General features: G+C 37.2%; 1 protein-coding gene and 1 long non-coding RNA gene across 2 annotated transcripts; one reads left to right on the top strand and one right to left on the bottom strand.

Moving 5' to 3' along the window:
* Positions 1-3,125: 3,125 nt before the first annotated feature.
* On the bottom strand, positions 3,126-5,636 carry LOC115921213. Its single transcript, XR_004062818.1, has 2 exons — positions 5,478-5,636; positions 3,126-4,460 (listed from the first exon to the last, which is right to left on the bottom strand). It is a non-coding gene; the product is annotated as an uncharacterized LOC115921213 (long non-coding RNA).
* Positions 5,637-7,914: 2,278 nt separating this feature from the next.
* Positions 7,915-9,741, top strand: LOC115921441 (tripartite motif-containing protein 45-like). The gene has a single exon (XM_030978928.1). It carries the CDS (start codon positions 7,915-7,917, stop codon positions 9,739-9,741), a length of 1,827 nt encoding a protein of 608 aa, XP_030834788.1.
* The last annotated feature ends 10,483 nt before the right edge of the window (positions 9,742-20,224 follow it).

The raw sequence follows: 20,224 nt of genomic DNA, 5'->3' as shown, positions 1-20,224 counted from the left end.
AATTTGGTTAATGATGTGCTTAAATCACTGGATAAGGGCAGTGTAACACTAGGTGTATTCCTAGATTTCCAGAAAGCTTTTGATACAATTGATCATGCAATATTGGCTGGAAAATTAGAACATTATGGAATAAGGGGCCTGCCTCTCCAGTGGTTTAAAGATTATCTTTGTAATAGATTTCAGTTTGTGAACTATGGTGGACATAGCTCATTGAAGCGGATAATAACATGTGGTGTTCCTCAGGGTTCTGTGTTGGGACCTACACTGTTTTGTTGTACATAAACGATTTACCAAACTCAACAAATTATTTTAATTTTAGACTTTTTGCCGATGATTCTAACTTGTTTCATACGTTTCCACCGAGACAGAATTCAATTGATATGGATAATATAGTTAATATGCATCTTGATAAGGTGACCATATGGTGTAAGGTAAATAAACTTACAGTCAATTTATTAAAGACTAATTATTTGTTAATAAGAGGGAGTAGGCAATCAGTAGTGACTCAAGGGGTGCTAAAAATAGCAGAGACTGAAATAGCCCAGGTTGATGTTGCATCATTTGTAGGAATTTATATAGATCAACACTTGACGTGGAAACCTCATATCCAAAGGGTTAATAAGTTTATCAGGAAAAGGGTTGGTGTTTTATATAGATTAAGACAGTTTGTGCCAAGGCGTGTTTTGTTGTTACTGTATAAGACGTTAATCCAACCGCATATGACCTACGGAATTGAGGTTTGGGGAAGTAATTATGAAATGAACATGAAGTGTTTATTATTAAGCCAAAAGATGGCACTAAGAGTTATAACGTTTAGTCCAATTAGGACTCATTCACAACCGATATTCCAGGAGCTAAAATTATTGAATGTGTATCAACTCCATAAATTATCTGTTTGTGTTTTTTATGTATCAATTATTGAATGATAAATTGCCACAGTCTCTAATTCAGTATTGCTGTTTCATAGAGCACAACTATGAGACTAGACAAAGAGAAAGTAAGAAGTTAAGTGTGCCTAAAGTAAGGACAACGCAAGGTAAATTTTCAATGTCATTCAGAGGCACACGCTATTGGAATGATCTACCCCTTTCTGTAAGGGAGAAAGCATCAGTGTCTTGCTTTCGTAGAACTCTTATATCACAAATGTTAATAGAATAGTTGTTTATAACTTAGAACCAAGGCTCTTGCCTTTTTGTAAATATTTGTTATATAATTCTTCATCTTTTATTTAGTGTAAAATACCAAAGCTTTGTATATAAGCACAGAACACATTTACCCTAGATGTAGAATAGTTTGTAGCTTAGGTATGAATTCACTAGTTATTCATATTTATTCATTACATTCTCATTTATTGCTGTGATACTTTTTGTGTGTTAGTGGTACTAGACACGATTAGCATTAAATGCTATTTTCTGGTCCCATTTATCCTTTCAATGTTAATTAATCATTCACATTTGATTGTTATATTGATGTACTTTTTTGTTTTGGATAATAAACTTCAAACTCAAACTCAACTCAAACTCAAACTCAACTCAAAAAAGGGGGGATATTTAGATAGCCTACATTGATAATTATAAGTGATTGAGGTGAAAGTGTATTTGAGTTTTTTAAAATAGCACAACTTTATGAGCAAAAAGTCCCAAACTTTCTAAAATCATCGTTAAACTAGCGTAGTAACAGACCGACGGTGGATATAGGGAGAGGGCAAGTGACAACCACCCATCTCCCACACAAAAAGGAGGAAAACATAAGAAAAGGAAAACCATGTGCTAATGACTTGTATATTCTTCTTCTTTGTTTTGGAGAATTTCGGAAAGCGTAAAAAGGTATACATAAAACCTAGTCAGATTTACTTTTGAGACTTAATCGTGCCAGTGAAGTACTACAAATGCATCGTAACAACAATACTACATTTTGACAGTTTCCAACGTTGGGTCTGTAGGTAGATGAGGATTATGTCTTTCTCTCTCCATCTCCCCCTTTCCCCGTCTCTTTTCTCTCGCCCCACCCTCTATCTGTCTCCCGTCTCTTTTCTCTCTTCTCTCGCCCCACCCTCTCTCTGTCTCCACTCCTCTTCTCTCGCCCCACCCTCTCTCTGTCTCCACTTCTCTCGCCCCACCCTCTCTCTGTCTCCACTCCCCTTCTCTCGCCCCACCCTCTCTCTGTCTCCACGCCCCTTCTCTCGCCCCACCCTCTCTCCGTCTCCCCGTCTCTTTTCTCTCTTCTCTCGCCCCACCCTCTCTCTGTCTCCACTCCTCTTCTCTCGCCCCACCCTCTCTCTGTCTCCACTCACCTTCTCTCGCCCCACCCTCTCTCTGTCTCCACTCCCCTTCTCTCGCCCCACCCTCTCTCTGTCTCCACGCCCCTTCTCTCGCCCCACCCTCTCTCCGTCTCCCCGTCTCTTTTCTCTCTTCTCTCGCCCCACCCCCTCTCTCTCTCTCTCTCTCTCTCCCTGTCTCTTTTCTCTCTTCTCTCGCCCCACCCTCTCTCTGTCTCCACTCCCCTTCTCTCGCCCCACCCTCTCTCTCTCTCTCTCTCTCTCTGTCTCGCTCTCTCTCTCTCTCTCCCCGTCTCTTTTCTTTCTTCTCTCGCCCCACCCTCTCTCTCTCTCTCCCTGTCTCTTTTCTCTCTTCTCTCGCCCCCACCCTCTCTCTGTCTCCACTACTCTTCTCTCGCTAGTCTGCAAGCACAAACCCTGGTCAGTAGTAAAAGAGAGTCTGCATTATAAGACTACCCTAGGCCATGTAGTGTAGCTGCTCCTGACACAGTAGGTAGCTGGGTTAGACTTCTCTCAAGGCACATTGATTTGTTGATAGTGTCAAATTAGGGTCTGTGCCTGCAGACTATTCTCTCGCCCCCACCCTCTCTCTGTCTTTATTCCCATTCTCTCTCTCTCTCTCTCTCTCTCTCTCTCCACCTCCTTCTTTCCCCTCTATAGCTTCTCTCCTCACTAATACCCCAGTCACACCAGCACACTGCCAGAGCAGAACAATTAATGTACCCTGATTGGAGGAGTACTGGTCGGTTTGGATTCGGTGTGACTGAGGTATCAGGCTAATATTTACTCTCTCTTGCAGTCTTGCACACATTCATACATTTATCAACAATCCATAAGTATTTACTTCCTCTGTTCAGATATCATTATTTATTTATTTATTTATTTTTCTTTTCTATGAATGATAACGTCTACACTACATGCCTGTCGAAACCACTTGTTGTATTATTTCTGAAATACAAAGGTATATTAATTATCCAACATATTACCGATGTCAATGACCTCTTTTGAGTACAGTAATGATCTACTTCATATTAAAGGGCAATCCTTCCTTTTTAATAAATTCAATCGTATGAAAACAGAAATAAGATAACAGAACGGTGAACATTTGAATTAATTGGACCAATTATAAGAAAGTTGTAAATGCTTGAAAAATGAGATCACTATAGCTATGGGGATCTCAAAGTAGCAATTTGGTTAGTGGATTGTGACATAGTCATAGACAACTCTCACGTTTGTTATGTACAAAATCATAATTAATTTCTGTTTTACCCCCAAGTGCCTTCTCCCTTGGGGCAATAGTCCTTATATATTACGGTGAGCATAGTATTACAGATCATCTAAAAGAAAAAGACCCTCCTGAGTCATACATTTTTTAAACATTTATAATTTAGTAAATCTGCACGTTGGAACAGGTGAAGAAAGGTGATGACTTGAGGAGTGTGGGTCTAGGCTTCAAATGGACGCCTGCATAAGTCCCACACTATGTCTTTCATGTTATTAAGATCAAACGCCGTCTGGTTACAGTTACATGCTGGTTACAATGAACATGATCTCTCTATTGCTCCCACCATTATCTACCAGTCCCATGCACTGCATTTCATGTCATGAGTGTAAAATCGGACTACAATTCTTTCAGCTACGTGTATCTTGCATCGTGTATCGTGTATCTAGGTTTGAAGAGCAAGATCTATCCAACACTCCTCTATTAATTTCTTGATCCTATTCACTGTCTTTTATATCAAGGACCTTGTCTCAGTTCAACTGCTGAGCTAACTTTGTCTGTTATGCGATTAAAAGAGAACCTACTAATACATTTTTCAGTCCCACACGCTGTTTCTGGCGTGATGAGTGTCACATCAGTCCTTCAGCTCATGGTCTGTTAGGCTTCAATCATATCTTAGTCCCATTCACTGTCTTTCACGTCATGAGAATGTACAAATGCTCAGCTACCCTGGTTTGAAGTTTGTGAAGCTGTGAGGTTATGAAGTGCAAGATCCGTCCATCGCTCTTCTGCTTTCTTCCCTCCTTCTTCCTTCCCTCCATCCATATCATTTGGAAGCTGGTTTGGAGGTATCTCGATGTCATCGTTAGGAAGCTTGTCCATCCTCCATTGGTCATCGATGATGTCCAGCAAACGACCTTCTCGCATCACCTCCGAATCCATCCTCACGTAATGATGTTCCTGTATCAAAAAAAATGATGAGACAAGAAAATAATGATCTGCCTTGATAAAGATTAAAGAAATTAAAACCCATTTGTTGCCAGAACTCAAAAGTCAGAAGTTCTGGTCATGCGACTGCATTGTGAAGGAAACGGTGTGGAATCGACCAGAAAAGGTTGATCATCAGTATATAAGAATTTGTGTGTATTGCAAGGTTCTGGAATCATCAAAATGATAAGAAATTTGGCCAAGTCTTGGTAAAGTTACGAACACTGTACACAGAAAGATGTATATGAGACTACACGAACCAAGGCGTAAAAATCCTACCCTGGATTTTTACGATGTTACATGACATATTGAGAATATGAAGGCATTTGAAGAGCCATGCTTTTTAAGGAACATGTCTTATCTGATGTTCTTCAACACTTGCATAATAAGACGCAGGATATGTTAAGTGGAAAACACTCCGTCCCTCAGGTAGGACGTTAAATGGAGGCCCCGTGTAGAGAAGAGTCACTACCTTTGCACGATAAGAACCCACTGCACTATTCGTATAAGAGTAGGGGGAAACCCCTGTGTAGTGGTCCACCTGCACACACCCCCAGTATAGTACGATAATACTCTGTAAAGAGGTCTGCACTCAAAAAGAAAGAAGGGGAAGAAGAAGAATGATAACGCTCACAAATTATTTTTCACCTCTTCCCAGAACTCAACCTTAATTCTCCTAAAAACCTTTCAGTTTAGCAGGTAGGTCTATTAGATCAGGATGTCCAATAAATTTGACATCTTTAAGTTTAACATTATAGTCTAGTAATGATTAGAACAACGAGGTTTACGGTTAGACTTAATGCATTGTAGAATTGGTGTACACAGAAGCAAAGAAGAAAAAGACAAGTACAAGCTTATTTGGAGATACCAATTACAGTTACGAACACAAAAATTAGTATGTGGGGCTGATGATAAGTCAGGTTATCTAGAGTCTACCATTTCTCAAAATTGGGAGGGGAATATTTGTTTATTAAATTCAGATTCGCTCACCTTGATTCTGTCTCTTTACTAGGTTAGTTATCTGTGATAGTATTTACAACACGCTTCTTCTAATAATCTATTTATAGAGCAAACAACGTCAAGAAAACTGAAAACGAAAGATCAAGCTTGACGTCTATGGTACTTTTGGGAGACAAACACCAAAACAAAAACTAATTGAGCGGGTGACGAACAAATATCACCAGCCATAGAAAATATAAACTAAAGAAATATTAATTACACGACCCACGGAACGTTTTTCAAAGTGGGGTGGCTAAAGTATTTACGATTAGGTAGAGCGGAGAGTAGATTGGCGTGGGGTCCAGGGGCAAAGCTCAGGGGTTTTAGGCATTTAATTACGGCATGGGCGTAAATCCTTACGTACCTATTGTTCAGGGGGGGGGGGGGGGGGGGATGAATGAATAGATCACCCCCCCCCTGAACAATAGGTATTACGCAAGGATTTACGCCCATGAATTACGGTCAGATGAGCATATTTGGATACCTTATTTTTAACACTGGCAGGTCGCTATATTTTTGTTTAATGACGTAAATCATGGTCTGAGCCCCTTCAAAGTATATTGGGAGCCCCGAATTCCCAAAACTTTAAGACACATTTTTACAACAGAAAACCCAAATTATGTATTCGTTTTATCAATATTAATTTTGTAGTGGGTACTTATTATTATTATTATGTTTTGCCCCATCCCCTAGATCCGCCACTGGGACAAAATAACATATACATATTTAGATAATAGGCTTTCTTTCAATATTACGCACTTGTCAGAATCGGGAGGCGGTTGCACATGCCCGAATATATAATTTGCAATTTTATAATTTGAGGGGAGGGAGGCGCAGCCCCTCCGCCCCATCATTTTTGTGTAGGCCTAAGAAATTAGGGCATGGTAGGCCCTAATCAACCCAAAACTTTAATTAATCTAACAACTTCTTAGTTTTCTCAACCAGACGATGGTTAGTCCAGTAAAGGTATAAAGGTCTAAGATCGTATATCTTCTTTCATTACTTTTCTCCTTAATTTCCAGTCTGATATGGTTTGCATGTATAGCGCCATCTCCGACATTCCAACTGTATGTCAAAGGTTGCTGGGAATTCCCAGTACCAAAAATAGATCGACAAACGAAATACATAAATGTATAAAATACTAGTTATGATCAGTGTATGCACCACTACATCGTATAGGCAAAGAGTATACATGTTTACTGATTTCATGTAACACCTAGACCGATACAAAGTGACGGAAAAAGACGTGAGTAAATTTAAATGTATATCATTTCCAACTTAAAAAGAAATCCAGTGATATTTTGCAATATTTCCGTTTTAAATTGTCGTATGTCACTTTTAAGGCCGGCCGACTCCCAGACACTTCTGAGACTTTGTTTGTACCTGGATATAAAGTCATGTTTGTCCTTAGACTGAAATACTTGGACATTGGTTTATATGTCTTTGAGGTGATTAATGGAGATCGATTGAGTTAAGACCAAGATGGGAATGACGGGTGTTTAGGAAATGATATCAGTTTGGTAAACCACGAAGAAACAGGCTGCAAAAATGAAACTAAACAAAACAGAGCTTTGAAACCAAACCATAAGATCTAGGGGCCGTTTCTCGAAACCGTCCTAAGTCTTACTTCTTAGACATCCCATTAAAACGTGTGTTATAGAATTAACACGCCTTTCTATGGAATGTCCACGAACTTAGACTTATGACGGTTTCGAGAAACTGGCCCCTAGAGTTTATTCTGTTGATCGTGAACCCGGAAGTAATGTTTGTCGCATTGGAAAACTCGTGATCACATTAATATCGTTCATAAGTATTATTTATAACTTCTCAATTTCCAGCCATCCACTATACTATATTGATTTTCCTTGTATTGTTTGTAATATTGTGATATAGAAAATAAATACCAATACCAATACCAATGTTTGTTTGTCCTGGGCAAAAATCATCGATTTTGGTATGTTGTTGTAATCATGTTAGAATAACAAAATTATTATTGCATGTTATGTATATATGAATACATATGGAAAATATTTCAGGTTAGTATGTGATTATTAATATACCTAACATTTCAGCTAATGATTCTGCCAAAACAGAGCAATATAATTTCCTCTGTACAATCATGATATTTTTGTTTAAATAGTATATTCCATTGTGCCTAGCAGGTTTAAAGTAATGCTTTTGATTCTTCATCAGCTTTAAAATTAATATAAAATGTTGCCTACTAAGTTTTTGAGTTGTTCAAAGCCTATAGACTCCATGTTAGAATAAGGTATGTATTTTTGTACGCGTTATTCTATAGGAAAAGGGCGTGAGGAAAATTATATTAAAAACCCTTTTTAATGCGATCAGATGAATCAAAGCTACACTAGCTAATGATTATGTTTTTTCCTCTTTGTTGTCTTTCTTGTATTCCGGTAGAATTCGAATCATGGCTGAAGCATTCAAGAATGTTATTGCTCAGAGTCTGGAGTGTCCTGTATGTCTGAATACCTTCACCGATCCCAAAATCCTGTCTTGTTCTCACACCTACTGCAAGGCCTGTCTGGACAAACTCTTGGAATGCCATGGTAGCGACCAGATGCTCCGATGCCCTGTCTGCAGAGCTGAAACACAGATCCCGAACCAAGAAGTCAGCAAATTACCGACAAGTCTAGCTTTGAAGTCTCTCATAGAAGACATGAATAATCAGCATAAGTTTTGTATGAATTGCAAAACAGACGACAAACCCCAAGCTGTTGTCTACTGTCAAGACTGTGGCAAGTATTTCTGTATCACTTGCCACAACGCACATTCTCTGTGGCAAGACTTCATAAGTCATGAGGTTCTAGCCATGAGTGAGATCGAATCAGGGAAGGTGTCAGTACGTAGGTATCGTAAATGCAAGAAACACCCCAAAGAGGATGAGGAGTGCTTCTGTTCCGAATGCAAGAGATTTGCGTGCTTCAGGTGTGTTGTCATGGAGCATACAAAAGAAGGACATCAGGTCTTCGAGGCAGCTGTTTATGAAAGCAGCCATATGAAGAGTATCGAGGACCTCAAATCCAAGGCGGACAATAAACGCACTTGCTTTCAGAAATACGTTGACTTCATTGATGAACAGAAGGAGCATGTGAGCAATGTCCAGAAGCAGTGTACAGATGATATCAACAAAGCATTTGAAGAATCAGTTCGGCAGTTGACAAAGAAGAAAGAAATCCTCCTTGGTGAAGTCAAGGGTAGGACCGAAGGAGTAGAGAAAGAACTGAACGAAATGAAGAAATCGGCTGAGGAGCACATCACTCACTTAACCATCATAGCTGACGTGGTAACCAATAAGACAAAGGTGCCGTCAGATATGGATGCTTTGGCTGCACACGACACTCTATGTCAAGACTTACAGAAGGCCTTGAAACAAGAAGATCCTGACTACAAGCAGCCGATGCAATCGAGCAAGAAAGGGAAAAGTGTCAGTTTTAAGAGGAACGTTGGAATGGACGAGCTAACTCTTGGCAAGATCGTGAATACAGTTGCAAAGAACATCGCTTTGCCTACTAAGGATAGCATGAATACCATGGTTGGTACACCTGACGGTAGGATGGCAGTGGGATGTATTACAGGTGGCGTGGAGATCTTCTCTGCTGATGGCCAGCTCCAGCAGACATGTCTAAAACATGTGGCGATTCGTGGAGTAGGGTTCCTCTCTGATGATCGGTGTGTTATACTTGATAGCTCAAGCATTATCACACTTTACACACCAGAGTACACAAAGCTGAATGCAATGTTTGAGACTCTGAGTAACGATGAAGGTGGATTGGCTAACCTCTCTGTGGACAGCGATGATCAGATCTATGTTGGCTACAGGAAAGCTGAGAAGATCCAGGTATTCTCACCAGCAGGGGGAAAGGCAATCAGGGAGATACCATGTGCTGGTTATGAACCTCGGCAGATTACTACTTATAATGATCACCTGATCACCAAATTTGATGATACAATTCAATTGATTGACAAACAAGGTGTTGTAAAATATAAATTAACTAAATTAGGTTATAATCTATATACTGCGGTGTCTCAATGGAATACAATCATGATAGCTGCGTTGAAACATGATGCAGGTTTGGTCAGCATTGATGAGTACACTAACGAGCTGAAGCATGTCCAGAACATCGTCATTGATTACAAGATTGAGAAGCCTGAGAGAGGGTGGTACTATCTCCAGCAGTACCGATCAGGAGAGATCGCTTTGAGCACTCCCGATAGACTCTATATATTCCCCTGAAACAAATGGATGACTCTCCCTTTCTTGCACTGTATGACAGGCCCCACGGAACGTTTTTCAAAGTAGAGCGTAGCGAGAGCGAAGCGAGCGGAGAGTAAATTGGCGTGAGGTCCAGGGGCAAAGCTCGGGGTTTTAGGCATTTAATTACCGTCAGATGAGCATATTTGGATACCTTATTCGTGACACTGGCAGATCACTATATTTTTGTTTAATGACGTAAATCATGGTCTGAAGCAATATTTCATTCAAATGAGACACTTGCTAAAGATTAGACAATTTAACGTTGACCCTTTATTTTTACGAGTACATTCTACAGGTGAAAATAAATGTATGTTTAAAATATAATACAAGCGAGTACTGTATCATCTCTTCCTCTCAAATATTTCTAAAGTTTGTGGCAGATTTGTGTTGTAGAGCAATATACCTATCGTCGCTCATTTCACGAACTTTTAGACACACTGGCCCAAAAATGTTGAATTCTCTCCCCATATCAGAGATATTCGACATTCCACTTTCTTTAAATTGTTTAAATAAACAAATACAAAATACTTCATCTGTTTTTTAAATCAATAATAATATATGCATGTTAATACGTCAACTATGTTCTGTACACTGTTTTGTTATTGTTATATCTGTTATAGGCAATTGTTGGAGCTTGTATGTATCTTTTACGGTTTTATTTGCAGTTTCCCCAATTCATTTCTATTGATTGGCTTTGTATATGTTTGGTATATTTGTAGACATGTTCCCATTTTGCGTGTATTCTATGTTTTCTATATTGAAACTTGAAACTTAAACCGACCGGAGAGGCCAACAATAACGATTTGTAGTTAAAGACATATTTTGACTATACTTAGTTACGTGTATCTACAACCACACAGGACATACAATCCTAACAAGGCTTAATTAAGCTATTAGAGATATGTTGTCTTTAATATCATCTTATCAAAATAATTTTCACATAGCGACCGCTCAGTAGCGTAACCACCCTGTCAGTTCGTTTATGCGCCATATGACAGGACGGGATGATACAATGATTAACTCATAGCCTGCCATTAGGCTGCATGCACGCTATTGTTTTAGTGCTTTGTACACGCGAGCAAGCTACTGCTTCTCTGCTTCTTGCATGTTTGCACGCATTCGTAATATCAGTTATTGTTCATGCCCATTGGACTGTGCCTAGTGTTTTGCACGCGCTATTGGTAGTACCATCGCGTTAATCCGATTATCTCGTTATAAACTTGGCACTAGGGAGATTTGTGGCTTGGCACAATGGAATTAGCCCTGTGGTAGGACGGGATGATACAATGATTAATACGGTCCATTTTAGACATAGAGGAAGTTCTTAGTCTCTGAAGATAAAGTCTTGTTCACAAATGAATTAGCACAACTAATTAACTCCTACTACATATCAATTTGCAAACGCCGATTCTACACTCAATGTCAATGAAAGAAAATGTATTAACTTTAAGATATAGAGTATGCTAATAAGTTTCGAATTAGTTGATTTCTTGCATTTCAATTTATTTATTCAAAATTAACACTGCACGAATTATTTGTTATGTATGCATACATTTATAATACGATAACAGATACAATTTAAGAATATTGATTGAATTCATCTTAAACTTAGAATAGAAATTATACATTTAGTTTTCAAACAAATACTATTGTATATGAAGAGTTTAATTCCAAAAGGAGCTAAATCCATTTGTGTAACTTCAGAGAAAAAAAAAGAATTGTTTACCAGATTTTGTACAGGCGTCTGTGGAAAAGTGATATTAGAAGGTGCATTTTTTCATAATTGCTCCCAAATGTAGGTAAATGATTTTGTTGAAAGACGGGTACTTAGGTGAACAATGTTCTGATATCAATAACTCAATTTCACATCAAAAGTGGATTTAGCTCCTTTTGGAATTAAGCTCTTCATATGTACATTTTTATGATTAAAATATGATCCGATTATTGATTGCTCTTTGAATCTGATATCACGAATAGCAGTTTACAAGTATTTCCATTGTTCACAAATGAAAAAGTACAATTAATTAAGGCCTAATGAATATGAAGTTATAAACTATTCGACAGTCAATGGAAGAACGTGTATTAATTTTAAGATATAGAATATATAAATAGATTTCAAATTAGTTGATTTCATGCATTTTAATTTATTTACATTGAAATCAACCACTGAGAGAATTAATTGCTAATTAGTCAAAAAATTGTATGACGGATTTAAGTCAAGAAAATTACATGCCTTGATTGAATGCATCTAACACTTCGAATAGCAATTATACATGTATTTTTCAAATAATGTTGTATAATGATGACAATATGAGCAGATTTTGTATGCATGTAGTTGTTAAAAATGCTGTTGACTATGTACATTGTCAGGAAAATATGATCATATTTATTTTGTGAAATAACTCAAAGATTTTGGTATTTGAATTGAAGAACAAAGTAAGGTTCATAATTCTTTTTAACCTATAATAATTTGTAATTAAGGAATTGATTGTTTAGTGCCGAATGATTCTCAACTCAAGTGTATACAATATATTGTGATAATTATCGAAATTATCCTAGAAATTTCAGGGAAAAAATATATATTTGAAGAGCTTGATTCCAAAAGGAGCTAAATCCATATTTAATAAAAATTGAGTTTTTTGTCTTAAAATAATCATTTTCTACATGAGAACAAAACATTATACATTATATACCTCACTTAAGTAATCCAGCAATCTGATTGGTCGAAATTGCATTCATAAACTTTAACTGTTCCTGTAAAAACAGTCTCCATGGTTACCCCCATAGGTTTACATGTTAAAAAATGGTCGGGTAATAGCACAATTCTAACCTTCCCTTGAGCGTATAAAAACAACTATTTCTCTCAAAGCAGTACTTAATACTATACTATATCACATTCTAAAATTTAACCAGGAAGTATGACAAATTCGAGGAAAAACATCATGTTTCATTCCAAAAGGAGCTAAATCCAAATCGGTTTCATTCCAAAAGGAGCTAAATCTAATTGACCAATCAGAGCGCAGTATAGAACACACACCTCTATTCTGGCTTGGCTTTGTTTACACACACAAGTACACGCACGCACATGCACATGCGCGCGCACACACACACATGTACACACACATGGCTTTCTGATTAAAAGATTTCAAAGTTCTGCTTGTGATCGTCATTGCTCCGAAAATAATACAGAAGCTAAGATAATATTGTGTAAAAACATGAATCACTAAAAAATGCACCTCAAAAGCATCATTATGTGCTTCATGAATGGAAGAAGCATCTAAATAACCAGAAATTCGAGACTGTTTTCCCCAATAGACTCCAGTGTTATACTAAATGATTTTTTTTTCCTGCTTCATAAACAGTGGTATTTTTTCATAAATATCTTGATAACGTCATCTATTCAAAAACCGTTACAATCATGGCTGTTTATTTATCCTTCTAACCATCATCAAACACAGATATCAACATTTAACAATTGTATTCAGTCAAGTCTGCACAAATTTACAAAATATCTTTACGCTATTTATATTTAATTGCACATTGATCTTTGGTGATGTTTGCTTGTACTATATACCCTGTAACTCAAATCGACTGTCTTAACCTCATATTCACGGAGGATTTCCGTACTTGATTGTAGAAAAAAAGATCGATAGCATTCTATACTTCAGGTGCATCATAAATATCAGTCAATCCATAATGACAAGTAACTGGGTTTCATTGACTTGTACCATTTAGCGCCCTGTTGTTTGGTATAACGCTTATACCATTTAGTGCTTAGTTAATAGATGTAGCATTTTTCATAACCTATTAGTATTTCTATAGTAATAAGAGTCATATGTCTTGTGATTATCTTCTTTTTTTCATTTCTAAAATTATCATTCCTTTTGTACTATGCATATTTTTCAATACTGAATGTCTTGCTTTACAAATCAAAATAAAATTGCCTAAATAAAATGATTGAAGGCCTGTTTTATTATTCTTTGCCATTGTAACGCATTAACAATTCATGTTTAATTTATAAATTTGATGATTTTGCAATTCATGAACTATTTTAAGATTAGGCAGAACCCTCACTGAGAGGGTAATTATAAATTTGTTATTAATTCTGGCTACACTGGTGTCTGCAAGAAAATTGAAGAGAATTAAGAGAGAAATCCCAAACCTGAAAACTAAACAATGTTGGTGTAACACTTGATGTCTGTTGTCCAGATACTGTTATCTTTCACATAGCCTTAACAAAATAAAAGTGAGAGAGATACCCAGAACCTGCATACTAAACAACTTTGGTGTAAATCTGGATTTCTGCTGTCCAGATTGAAATAATTTGTTTTTATCTACGTGCTGTACTTAAGTGTTGTTTTAATCCCGGGTTTTAATTTAAGTTTAACAGAACCAGTTTAACCACTCCTGTAATAAGATTCGTAAAATGACTACATGACACATTTCCGTGTATTGTGACATGAAGTACGACATGATCTTGAATTGCAGGTTTGAACTTGAAGGTTTTAAGCTCAGAATTACAATCTAAAAGACGGTTGCAAAATTGATTGGATAGGAAACGTCATGCATGTGTTTTTTAATACTGACTGGTGCAATTGAAATGAATGTTCCATTAGAAGAAGAGAACAGAGGTCATTGTATATCCACTCTCAAAGCAGTTTTGATTTTGTTTAAACTTTGAAAGTGCTTTTTACTCTTTGAGTAATGATGATTATTACTTCTCAAATGAAAAGTTTCAATAACAATATTTTTGTATAATTGTTACATTTATTTACGGACCGCATGAAATGTTCTTTGTGCTGAGAAAGTGGTGAGAGAGAATATTCTCAAAAGTTAACAGGTTGCGTGTAGGATAATGTGTGTATAAAATACCTTTCTTTTTCTCAAAAAAGTCACTGAAACTTATCAAAATTTAGTAGCAAACCTTTCCTTTTAAATAATTATAGTGAAATCTCTACTAAAAAAATGTTTACCAAAAAAGGTAAACAACAGATCATAGTTATATTCCAAAAGGAGCTAAAACTGTTTCATTCCCGAATGAGCTAAATCCATGTTTCATTCCAAAAGGAGCTAAATCCATGAGAAGAAAACAAAAAACAAAAATCAAAAAATTTAGTAAAAATCAGAAATAACTGGTAAATCTTTTCTTATCATAATGCTCCAGGGTGACACCTATAACATATATAACAACGTGAAGGCAGGCCTACACGGCTAAAGGGAAAGTGGAGTAATAAAAATGGCGATTTACTCAGAAGTACCCAAAGTGGATTTATCCTTTTGGAATAAAACTATTCAAATATGGATACAGTTGTCGTATGCTAGTGCTAGTGTGTGACTTTGAGCTACAAGTACACATGGATATTACACACCAAATTACATGACAAGATTAAGATCAGCATCAGCTTCATTCCTCTTAAAACAATCATTAAATATGTTAATCAATGTTTGTAGAAAGTGCTAGAGGAAATGTCAATAGGTCGTATTCACACCAAAAAACAAGCAATTGCTATTATTAGGCTTTTGACATGCTGCAAATGCACGATGCTTATAAATTTTTTGTCTTCCACAATACTGAGAATATAAAAAGTTGGATCACTTCCCGGGAAGACAAACAACAGTGAGTGGTTGATTTATCGTAAGATTCCTTGCTCCACTTTGACAAACTTTCAAGTGTGCATCAGATCACGTTTGTGCTAGTACAGTGTGTGCATCATGCGAATACATAGACTTTCGAAATGTACCCTAAGCAAGTGTTTTATCGAAGCCCCAACTCATACTCTGAGCTTGTTTCACTTCGTATATTTATTCTATGTTAAGGCCTTGTTGTTACGTCCTTTACCATTGCCACAACTTTAATCAAATATTAGTAAAATAAAGAGTGCCCTTATTCAAATTTGAAGGTGCCTCTTTATCTCTGTAATAAGAGTATCTTACCACCTCTCATAAGTGCCCCCTTTACCTCTGATAATTGCCCCTAATTAAATCTTTATTCTAAAAAGTGCCCTAATATTTTGTAATTAGTGCCCCTTCCCCTTATCCTTTTTTTTCTTCATCTCTGGTGACTGATCTTATCAGATGCGAGAAGTGCCCCTTTTTAACCTCTGATAATTCCCCCTTTTTACTTTGACATGTGTTATTTTTATTTTCTATTAAGTGTTCTTTCCCCTTTGTACATGTGCCACCTTTTCCTTTCACCATAAAATGTGCTCTTAATCTAATGCGAGTAAGAGCAGCTTTTTCTTTAAGTTCAAAAGCTCGCTCATTTCGCTCGCTAGCACTTAAGTTGATATAAATATGTTCCTTATTAGAGATATTTTTCAGTCCTTCATGAATTCGATTTTGCTTAAAACATATCAGCATTGTTATTTTATCTTAAAAAGGTGTCATTTTTTCGCACTGCGACCTGACGAATTAAAACAAAATTTGTTCGCTCGCTTTCACCTAAAAATATTCAGACCATCACACCCAATTGGAAATTATGATGCCGAAGCAGTATCTTGGACCTGGAAAGAGAGAAACAAACATTAAAACCGTCCTTTATGATGTAATCACAATGTAGGGTTTATACCAATGTCTAAAAATTGTTTTTTCTTTTAGCTTTGAGGTTTTCCTTTGAAGGTGCCCTTTTTTTCTCTCCGGAAAATGTCCTATGTTGCTGCTCCCCCCCCCCCCCCACACACACTTCGAAAGACGCTTCGCCACTCCTGGTCTCGTACGTGTGACTTGAGAATATTCGACAGAAAACATTAACACCAATGAAACAAATAGGACTAATCAAACGAATGCCTATATGAAGCAACCTTGGTAATGCTTACCCTATTAGAACGAAAGAAAGGAAAGGAATGAACTTCTTGGTTGAGTAACTATATAAGCTCCATTTATCTAACTTAATAAACAAACAGCCAATCAAATGCCAGGTTCATTACCGCGACCGAAGATGGGTCAGTCATGGGAGACGGGATTAGAGTATATAAGGGAGTATGGGTTGGGCTTGGGAGAACAAGAGCTAAGGCGATCAACAAGCATTAATCAACTTTACTCACCAAGCCAGCCAATTTCACAAAATCGTAAGTATTGCTGCAATTTACAACAATTTGTTTTATTTTAAAAATTTTGGACAGTATTGTTTTATAATGTTCCTATAGTTGATTTAATTTCTGTGATGTGTATAATCGGTTTATTGCAAGAGTTATGATGACAATATTTCAAAGAACTTTTTTCAAGATCTAGAAATGCAACATACAAACCTGTGCTTTATAGTTTTATACATTTGTATCCCACTTGTGACATTACGATGCGTCTGCTCTTCTTCATTTTATGTTTGATATATTTTTTATTTGATCAATATCATAAGAGGACATCAGGCTGTACAGTACCCTTTTTATTCTTGCCTAGTAAAAACTTAATCCCATCCCTGCCCTTGTTTTCTTCAATGATAGCATTACTTCAACTGAAAAACGAGTGTGCTCTCTGAGAAAGTTGACACACTCATCCCAAATCTATGTTTTTAAAGGTTGTTAATTTAATCCCCTTATCAAAAAGAGAGTCAGATAGATCTTAAGTAGATTCCCCGACACTAGAGATATCATGTATTCCTTATCGTCTTCTTATTTTGACTCATACTACCCATATCAGGCACTTGTATTTTTTAAAGTTGGACTTTTCCTTAAAAAAAACCCCAAACCAACATGTCGAAGTTAACCCTTTCATGCAATGATCTCGAGCTTTATCTATCAGTCGTATTCCAGTTTTCTAAAATTCAACTAGTTGAGAATTCATCAAGAACTATTTTTTCATTCCTTGACAGACAATGGTTTCCAAGATCCTGATCGCTTTCATGGCCATGCTGGTGGTCGCCATGGCCTTCGAGTTCCAAGAGACCGATGAGGATTTCGATGTCGCGGAGTTCATGAAGAGGGACCCCGTCATGCAAGACTATTATCTAGCTGTCAAGAGAGGGCAGTCCATGAAGAAATACAAGCGTGAGTTATCTTTCACTTTTAATAAACAGGGTCGAATCCAAAGATCGAAGTCCACCCTATTATATAGTTGGTTTTAATACTAGCAGGAAACATCAGAAAAACTGGTCGGTGATACATGTAGACTGTGCAAAATCCATAAAAGAAGAAGAAGCTGTAATCATTCGAACACAAACTTTCAACTCTGTAATAGGTCATGCGAGGGAACCACATTTGCTCTGTAATATATCATGCGAGGAAACCCCATTTTCTTTGTTTACAAAGTATTAGGTTGTGTGCAATTATAATATCTAAAGACATCCATGATTTAGATAATGCATCTCTGATAATCTCTGAAGCAAAACAAAATAAAAAAGTTAACAATAGAGAGAAAAATAAAGGTTCCTACGTTATCCGATTATGAGAGGCAAGACAGCAAAGACAAGCAAGCAAAACAAATACGAAACCAAGAAAAACAAAATTTGAAAGGGGGCACATTTTCATCTATTTAGGCATTTTTAAGGGGCACATGTCTTAAAACGTTTGAAAAAAGAAAGAAATAAAGTACACAAAAACATACTAGCAAACATCCCGGGAAAAAGCAAAAACAAGAACTAGCTTTATAAAATATTACAAAATTATTGAAATATTCTCACAATTTTCAGAAACGTTTAGCCTATATGTGTTCAAAATCTCTCTCGCTCCTCCCGTAGTGGCTCCTTTCTATCCATAAATTCCTTATTCGTGCATTCATCCTCAATATAATTCACGCATATCAATTTTTATTTCTCTTCTCATTTCTGTTCAGCTTGTGATACCATGGAGCACTGTTGGTGCAGTAGACGAGGAAACAAGGTCGCTTTCTGCGGTGGTAAGTCACTGTCATATTTAATGGTTCGAATTCACGACGTAGGTCTAGATTTAATTTGTTTTTTCTTTCTCAAACCAAACCAATTTACTCCCAATGGCGGAGCGTGAGTGAGTCCAGCCATTGAAGGGGCACTGATATCATGGGGGGGGGGGGGGGGGGGCATTGTTATGAGGTTTTACAACACATGCTCCGCTAGCTTTGAATGTTAGACTTCTTGGAAGTAATTTCAGTTTATAAATAAGTTTCTGCGCGCATCCATTAAATAAAGATCGAGTGCTCGATCTTGTAATTATAGACAAGTCAGAAAAAGTCTCGGAACCAGTGGGATTTGAACCTGCCATTTACTATATTTGTGACATATTTGATAGATGGATTTATCTAATGTTAGTGGATCGATCTTAAAGAAACACAGCTATGATTCATACTAGTTATCACAAGAAGCGTTCAATCATGTCAAGAGGGGGGGGGGGGGGGGTCACATAATAAAAGCTTTCTCTCATCTGCACATGCTCCAAGGTAAATCAAATAATTCAAAACCTTGTTCTGACCTTTTCTAAATGACGCTCATCGAACTTTTTCGTGTTTTTCTTTCTCTAAGCCTCTCTTTGTTTTTGTTTTTTGTTTCTCTCTTTAGTCCTTCCTTTGTTCCTTCCTGTTCTCTCTTGCTTGCTTTCTCTTCATGGTCATTGTTGTTGAGGAGTTTAATTGGTCATATCTTGTTCATCGCATCTTACATGTCATATGTTTGTCTGTTTTCCTATAGGCCAAGGAGGTGGTAATGGAATCTAGACTAACCCGCTGAATCTCACAAATACGACCCGAGAGAAGACTAGGAGCTGATTTGACCAATTACTGCGCAGTATGAAAGTGACGTCACATCATGTATTTATGTTTTCATCTGGATCAAAGAATATTTGGATAGCTTGAAATAAATGGATATATGTAGAATTATGCAATGATTAGATGAGTGCTCTGAGTATTGTTGTAAGAAGTATCTGCATGCATCACTATCGGGACGCTACAAGAAAGAGCATCACAGAGAAAGAGAGAGAGAGAAAGAGTATGCGAGAGAAAAACAATGTTAAAAAGAACACGGGAGAAGAGAGAGAGAGAGAGAGAGAGAGAGTGGGAGGGAGGGGTTGTATATAGAGAGAGAGAGAGAGAGAGAGAGAGAGTGGGAGGGAGGGGTTGTATATATATATATATATATATAGAGAGAGAGAGAGAGAGAGAGACGGAGAGAGAGAGATAGAGAGAGAAAGAGTATGCGAGAGAAAAACAATGTTAAAAAGAACACGGGAGAAGAGAGAGAGAGAGAGAGAGTGGGAGGGAGGGGTTGTATATATATATATATAGAGAGAGAGAGAGAGAGTGGGAGGGAGGGGTTGTATATAAATATATATATATATAGAGAGAGAGAGAGACGGAGAGAGAGAGATAGAGAGAGAGAGAGAGACAGAGAGAGAGAGAGAGAGAAGGGGGTGAATGGAGAGAGCATGAGTGAGAGAGAAAAACAAGGATTAAAAGAATAAGGGAGAAGGAGAGAGTATGCTGTCCTCGGGGTGCTCTAACACACACTCCTATCCAGTAGCTAACCTCACAACGGAATAAAGTAATCTTGAAGACGATTGAG

Source organism: Strongylocentrotus purpuratus, unplaced genomic scaffold (genome assembly GCF_000002235.5).
Source record: "Strongylocentrotus purpuratus isolate Spur 01 unplaced genomic scaffold, Spur_5.0 spur5_scaffold_1, whole genome shotgun sequence".
In the NCBI taxonomy this organism is placed as follows: Eukaryota; Metazoa; Echinodermata; class Echinoidea; order Camarodonta; family Strongylocentrotidae; genus Strongylocentrotus; species Strongylocentrotus purpuratus.
The sequence above is the reverse complement of the archived record's forward strand: the minus strand, read 5'-3'. Positions and strand labels throughout refer to the sequence as shown.

What these genes read in the sequence shown, in the direction of transcription:
- LOC115921441 (XM_030978928.1), top strand. Translation starts at nt 7,915, where the DNA reads ATGGCTGAAGCATTCAAGAATGTTATTGCTCAGAGTCTGGAGTGTCCT.